Source organism: Macrotis lagotis, chromosome 1 (genome assembly GCF_037893015.1).
Source record: "Macrotis lagotis isolate mMagLag1 chromosome 1, bilby.v1.9.chrom.fasta, whole genome shotgun sequence".
NCBI classification, from domain to species: domain Eukaryota; kingdom Metazoa; phylum Chordata; class Mammalia; order Peramelemorphia; family Peramelidae; genus Macrotis; species Macrotis lagotis.
The window spans coordinates 895384577-895391979 of NC_133658.1; the positions used below are offsets into that span (position 1 = coordinate 895384577).

Here is a 7403-nt window from a genome sequence, read left to right on the forward strand (position 1 = left end):
TCTAGGACTTTGTGGTTCATTCTTCTTGTGTGTTCATTTATAGTGTTTTAAACAAGGACTTCCATACCCAGACTAGGTGACTTTTGAGGCCCCCTTTTAAAAACAATGATAAATAGGCAGCCGAGTGACACAGTTATAGAGTGCTGGGCTTGGAGTCAGACTCACCTTCCTGAGTTGAAATCTAGCCTCAGACACTTAAGGGTTGCTATGTGGGACAGTGGATAGAGCACTAACCCAGGAGGATGGGAGTTGGAATCTGGCCTCAGTTATTTGACATTTACTAGCTGTGTGATCTTGGGCAGTCACTTCACTCTGATCACCTCACATTCAGGACCATTTCCAATCGTCCTGATCCATATCTAGCCACTGGACCTAGTTGGCTCTGTAGAAGAAAATGAGGCTGGTGACTTAGCACAGAATTCCCCCCTCCCACCCTTAACTGCACTTGCTTGTCAGGGCACTACCTGATGACATGGTCTTCTTCAAGAAAGAAGGACAATGTTCATCAGCCTCAGATACTTAGTGGCATTGTGATCCAGTATTTGTGTCACATCATTTAACCCAGTTTGCTTCAGTTTCCTCATGTGTAAAATGAACTGGAGAAGGAAATTCATTTATAATTATATAAAAAGTTATTATCAAAAGGGACATCAGAGAGAGGGGAGGGGCTAGACTAGAATTATATCTGCTACTTTAAATATTATTAATTTAGAGGAAATGATTGAATTCAAACTAACTTCCAATGGCTTTTTCAATATTCAGGAAGAATATGAATCTTAGTAGTAATGATATTGATGTATTCTCAGAGCCTCATGTGTGGAGAGAGAGGGAGAAAGAGAGAGAGAGCAGTTCAGATAACTCTCCATGATATTAAGGTCCATCTCCAGTGTTGTGGTCTGTCATGTGACACTTTCTTTTCTAAGAAAGATTTTAATTCCTGCTACAACAGGAGCAGGAAATTGAGGCCAGAGGTCACTTTTTTTTCATCTCAGATGGAGTAAAGTCTAGAACTATAACTTTTTTTGTCTTTAAATATTATTAGTCTAGGGGATGTGACCAGCTTCAGCCTAATTTCTGATTCCTTTGTTTTTGGAGGAAGAAGGGGAAATGTCAAATTCTCTACCAAAAATTGAGTCCCTTCCCACAGAATAGCAATTCCACAATGAACACACATCACTTGAATCAGGATGACTGGAGATGGCTTTGGATGGGAGGCAATCAGGGTTAAGTGACTTTCCCAAGGTCACACAGCTAGTAGAAGTCAAGTGTCTGAGACTGAATCAAAAATCCCGTCCTCCTGACTCTAAGGCCAGTGCTCTGTCCACTTTATTGACAATACAAATAAAGGAGCTTTTTGCATTGGGAGTGAGATAACTTGCCTCAAGCAAGAGAGAGTTCTAGCTTTCTCCCAAAGGTACGAGCCCCCAAAGTCCCACATTCCAGACACTAGCTCTGTCTACTGGTATCCACTGGTTCTATGATCTTTTGAAATTGATTTTTTTTTTTTAACCCAAATTGTAAGACATTGATTCCATTCAGTCCTATTATTTTCCATTTTACTGTTTGATTAGTCAATGTGGGATGCAGGGTTTGCCTTGGAGTCAAGAAGCATCAAGTTCTCTTAGAATAAGTCCTTGCCTCTCATTGCCTTAGCCAACCACCTAAGTCTCTTGATTTCTGTCAAGTTGCCAGTCTGCATCAGGGGAGGGCATTTTCTTTACCATAAAATTCCCCACACTGAGGAACTTGCAGTTCTGGACCCCTCTCAGTCTTTTTGGATTCTGACTTTGGACACACTCGCTTTCTAAATAATCTAAACTGCTCCCTCCTATCTTGGTTTGTAATTATGAGTTTGGGAGGTGTGTGCCTCTGTCTTTATCTCCTTCTCCCCCTCTGAATACTCTGCCTCTCTTCCTGTAAGCTTCTTTGGCTGTTGAGAAGCATGGCTACCTGCAATTGGCTGACAGATTGGATCATTCCATTTTGCCAGGTTGATGGGAATGAATTCTCATTCAGTAATACATGTCCTCATCTGTCTTCCTAGTTGTACTGCCCAAGGTCTAATTAAAAAAAAGTCAGGCACTGACACTACTGATGCAGTTTGCTCACCAGTCGATGGATCTCAAACCTCGTACCTTCCAAGCTACCTTCATACCATTATTCCCACCATCCTCAGTCTCATTTATTTTCATCTTCAAGAAAATCTTTAGAAGTAATGAGGATCAACCAGAAGGTAAGCAGAGACCTAATAAGCATGGACAGTGGGGAATTTGCCCCAGGGTATTAAATTTAAACAGTTTTGATCACAACTGGAGTTCTTTAGGACTGTAGAAACAACAGATCTCAGGACATAAATCTTACAGTCATTCAATGACTCTTGGGAAATGCCAGTTGAAAGGTAGAAGAGACTTTCCCCTTTCCATCCTTCCTTCTTACTCCCCCTCCCCTTCAGTAAAGGTAAGCTTGACCCAGGTTTCATTTCTGGTACTAGTCCCCAGGCATAGAAATTCCTAGTTTTATTTCTGCTGCTAATCATTTACACTTGAATTCACATAAAGTCAATAGAAATGAGTATTCTTTGAACTGTAACTTTGTGAAGTGAACTTAGAAAACATTCCTTTCTCAAAGTGGAGCAATGATTGTCAGCAGAAATAGATATTTAATAGTTAAACAGATATATAGATGGATAGATGGATTATGCTGGATAGATAGGTGAATGGAAGAATGTGACTCAGAAATAGCACTATTAGGGCTATTTCCCAAGGTGATCAGGGGAAAAGGAACAGAACTAGATGTCCTCAAATATTTATAGCAATTCTCTTGGTAATGGCAAAGAACTGGAAAGTGACAAAATGCCCATCAGTTGGGGAATGGCTGAACAAGTTGTGGAATTTGATTGGGATGAAATATTGCTATATTGTAAGAAATGAGGAGCTGGTTGGTTTTAGAAAAACTTGGAAAGACTTGCATGAAATAATGAAGAGTAAAGTGAGCAGAACCAATTTTTGAATTGGTTATAGACCAATGTTCTATGCCCTGACAGCCCTATTGTTTGAAGAATAACTATGAACAATCTAATTATTCTGAGTATTACAAATACTCAGATCAACTATGAAGGAAGTTGCTATCCACTTTCAGAGAAAGAGCTGATAAATAGAAATACCTATATTATTCCATCTATTTACAAATCTGCATAACATGGTGACCTTCTGTAATATAGGGTAGGAAGAAGGGAGGGAGACAGTTTGGGATTTAAAATGTATCAAAAAAAACCCTAAATATAAAGAATAATGAAAGAATGGATAGACAGGTAGATGATAAATAAAATCATGGATGAAAGAATAATTGAATAGAAGGAAGGATGAGTGTGTGGATAGAGAGATGATGAGTAGAAATATATCTGGATAGACAATTGAATAGATAAATAGTATTTCTAAATTCCTAATATGTTTCAGGGACATTCTTGAAACAACTGAAAAAATAATTGAAAAAGAACTGGAAAAAATTGAACAATGACAACAAAATTTGCCAGGGAATACGTTGAATGCTGGGGATTGAAGACCCCTCAGTCCCTGTCCTCAAAGACATAGTCTAACAAAGGAGACAATGGGCAGACCAACATATAGATACAAGATATTTGGTAAATGAGACTCTACTTGGCAGTAAATACTTTTGGATTGAGGGAGATTGGAGAGATCTCTTGCAGAAGGTGGAATTTGAGCCATCTTAAATGAAGGCAGAGGGAAACTAGGGAGCATTGGCAGGCAAGTGATGAAAACACACACCTTGTGTACTCTGGTGTAAATAAAAGCCTCAAGAGCAGAAATTAGTTTATTCTTTCTGCTTCTAGCCCTAGAATCCTCACACTGACCACATATAGTCGGCATTTAATAGGTACATGCTCATTTGTTAAATGACCAAAAGCACATAGGGTGTGTCAGAGGTTTTTTTGTGAGCCCAGATTGTTTTTACTCTGAGACATTGGTTCCATCCACTACATCTTAGATGTATGTTTCTGTGATTCTATTTATTGTTTCATTTTTTTCTGAAAAATGTCTCTTTGGTTTCTTAACAATCATCTTCTTTGAATTTCAGCTAATGGTCAAGGAAGAAGGGTAAGTGTCTTTTGTCAGACTTATACATTTATTAATTGGTTTGACTGATCTGCCATCTTTCTGCTAATGTTGCTCTCTGGGGGTCCTTAGATCTTCTAATTGAGAAAATCCCTTCCATACATCTTTGATCTGTGACAACAAACCCTGAATGCATCAATTTGGCCAATAAATTCTTTAATATCCCCATTAAATAGGAGATCCCTTTCCATAAAAAACAGAAGAATTCCAGACACCACATCTTAGGAAAGACATTGATAAGAGAGGAAAGTGGTCAGGATTCCTTCCTTCAAATTCCTACCCTATGAGAAGTAAATGAAAGATCTGGGAAGGTTTAGTCTGGAGAGGAGAAGGAACAAAGGAGACATGGAACTGTTGACTTCAGATTGTTCCTTAGAAGATTAGTCTTGTGTTCAATCTCAGCAGGAACAGGTGGAAGGCTCAAAAGGGGTCATGTGTGATTAGGCTTAAAATCATAGTTGAATTCTGGGGATAGAAGACCCCTCAGTCTCTGTCCTCAAAGACATATTCTAACAAAGGAGACAATGGGCAGACCAGCATATAGATAGAAGATATTGTTGCCTCAGGAGGGAACTTGGATGTCTTCAAATGGGAAGGGGACAGAGAATTGAATTCTGGGGAGCTGAGAGAGAGAGAGGATTCCTTCTCATGTTTGGGTTAGGGGAGTTGGCCTCTGAGGTCTCTTTCTGCTCTAAATCTATGATCCTATGATGAGGGAAAAGCCATGGGAAGTCCTGGAAGTGAAGTGGTAAATGAAGGGTGGGTGTTTGATCTTCCATAGATCACTTCCTTTGTTTTCTGAGTTTAAGAATCCTCCTGTGATATGTAAAGACTGGATCAGTGATTATAATTAAATACACATGCGCACGCATACATACACACAGGAATAAGTCTGAAATATTTCACCTCAAACTGGTTACTTCTTGCTTCTACATGGACACTTTCCTGTGTTTCAGGTCAGATCCTTTGAGTATTTAAATATCCGTGCTCCACTTGAGGCTAATGGGTCAGTCATCAATAGACCTGTGCCAGAGGCCAGACAAGAAGATTATATTCCACTAAGGGAAATTTGGGAACCTTGATTATGCTATTGAGAGTACAGTGGAACCCCAAGATGAAGTCATGCTCTCGGTCTGTCCTTGGAACAAAGCTCATCCTTAGCAATAGTGTCCATTCTATGCCTTTACCTCCTGTGTATGGATCTAGAATGAACACTCAGTTAGCTAAGGGACCATGAAGAAAGCTACAAAAGTTTACCAAGATTTACAAAATGTTTATTTCTTTTTTACTTTATATATTCATCTATTGAAGCAAAAACTGTAAAATTACTTGTCCAGGGTCACCTTGCTAGTAAGTACCTCAAGGCAGCTTTAAACCCAGGTGCTCCACTCTTCAGGTCAGAAATTCAATGCATTCAATGTGCTGGTATGACAGAAAATGATATGTTGGCCTTACAGGTCATGTACCTTGAGCCAGGTGCTAAACCTTTCCCCAAGTGCCACCCTTTGTCCAACCCACTACATTTAAGTGCATTTAATTCTCCCAGACAAGAAGTACTGCACTTTTCTTTCCCCTCTCTTCTTCACCCAGCCTTCTTCTTGCAAGAATGGCTATCTCTCTAAGTTAGACCACGTGTTCCTCACCTGGAGAACCATGGACCCTTATGCCATATGGCCAGCCTAAGCCAGTCCTTGTGGCTATCTGTACTTTCTCTCTGTTCCTCTCTGTCTCTCTCTTTCTCTGTCTCTCTCTGTATCTCTAAATCTCGAAAACATTAAGCCTATGTCCTTATACTCCCCAATGGAGTTTTGGGGCACACCTCTTGTTAACTGGTCTCCCTGTGTGCCTCTTCTCCTTATCACACACACACACACACACACACACACACACACACACACACACACCACTGCTAAATTTGTATACTTTAATTATTTGTGTCTCTCTATGCTGTCTTTCCATTTTGAAGTGTCTTTGTAAATTATAAAATGCCTGCATCATTTCTGTATTGTGAGCTAGATCCTGATAACTTGAAAGATTTAAATTACAATCCCACTAGCTGTAACAAAGAGTTTACAACAGTGGGAAAGATTAATGACCTTTCATACTTGAAACAAAAAAAACTTTCCAGAAAACAGGAGAAAGTCCCACTTTCTTTGAGAGATTAAGTTACTAAAAAAACAACCCCTGGAAGACACTATTTTTCATTTTGATTATCTTGGAATTGTTGGGGTGGGGGGAGAGTCAGATAATCAAAGTCTCAGCAATACCTTGTGCATTTTGTATAAATATAATAATAAATTTTGTAATAATAAATATAAATTTTCACTTGAATTCTTGGCTATTATTAAAGTATTAATCTGCTATTATATTATGAAATGGTTTTTGTAAAGGATGTGATAAAAATAGATATTTGAAAACTGTTAAATATTTAATGAAGTATATCTTGTTATAAAACAAATGATGTTTACCAAAAAAGCCCAGCAGCAAGAGATAGAAAGAGAAATTTCTTTTAAAGTAGCTGTAGACAACATAAAATACTTGGCCATTTACCTACCAAGACAAACCCAGAAATTAACAATTGCAAAATTTTCACAAAAATGAAATCAGATCTAAATAACTGGGAATATCCCAACTGCTTATGAGTAGGCGAAACTAATATAATAAAAAAAATCCTATTTAATTTAAATTACTTATTCAATGCCATACCAAGCATCTACCAAAAAATTTTTTTAGAGCTAGGAAAAATAGCAACAAAAAGCAGTGGTCATTAAAACGGTTTGGTCTTAAGAAATAGTGTGATAGGTACAAAAGAAACAGTTGTGAATGACTACTCGAAGATTCTAGCTCCTGGGATAAGAAATCACTATTTGGCAAAACTGTTGGGAAACTGGAAAATAATATAGCCAAATCTACATATAGGCCATTATACCAAGATATCATCAAAATAGGTGCAGGATTTATACATAAAGGGTTATATCATAACCCAATCAGAAGAACAAGGAATAGTTTATCTCAGATCTATGGAAAAGGGTGGAGTTTATGACCAAAAAAAAAAAGAGAGAGAACTTTATAAAATACAAAATAGATAATTCTGATTACATTAAATTAAAAAGGGTTTATACAAATAAGACCAATGCAACCAAGATTAAAAAGAAGGCAGTAAGTTAGGAAACAATTTTCATAGCTAGTGTTTCTGATAAAGGACTCATTTCTAAAAAATGGAGAACTGAATCAAATTTATATTCCCCAAATGATAAATGGTCAAAAGGA

General features: G+C 37.9%; 1 protein-coding gene across 1 annotated transcript in view; it reads left to right on the plus strand.

Moving 5' to 3' along the window:
* The window catches only part of LOC141509271 (tumor necrosis factor receptor superfamily member 14-like), a 33668-nt gene extending 27204 nt beyond the window's left edge, over positions 1–6464 (plus strand). Inside the window, exons 7-9 of the mRNA XM_074218679.1 lie at positions 2045–2233; positions 4096–4115; positions 5090–6464. Of these exons, the coding sequence (XP_074074780.1) occupies positions 2045–2210 (166 nt within the window). The 3' untranslated portion in view covers positions 2211–2233; positions 4096–4115; positions 5090–6464. The remainder of the gene's footprint in view (positions 1–2044; positions 2234–4095; positions 4116–5089) is intronic.
* Positions 6465–7403: the final 939 nt, after the last annotated feature.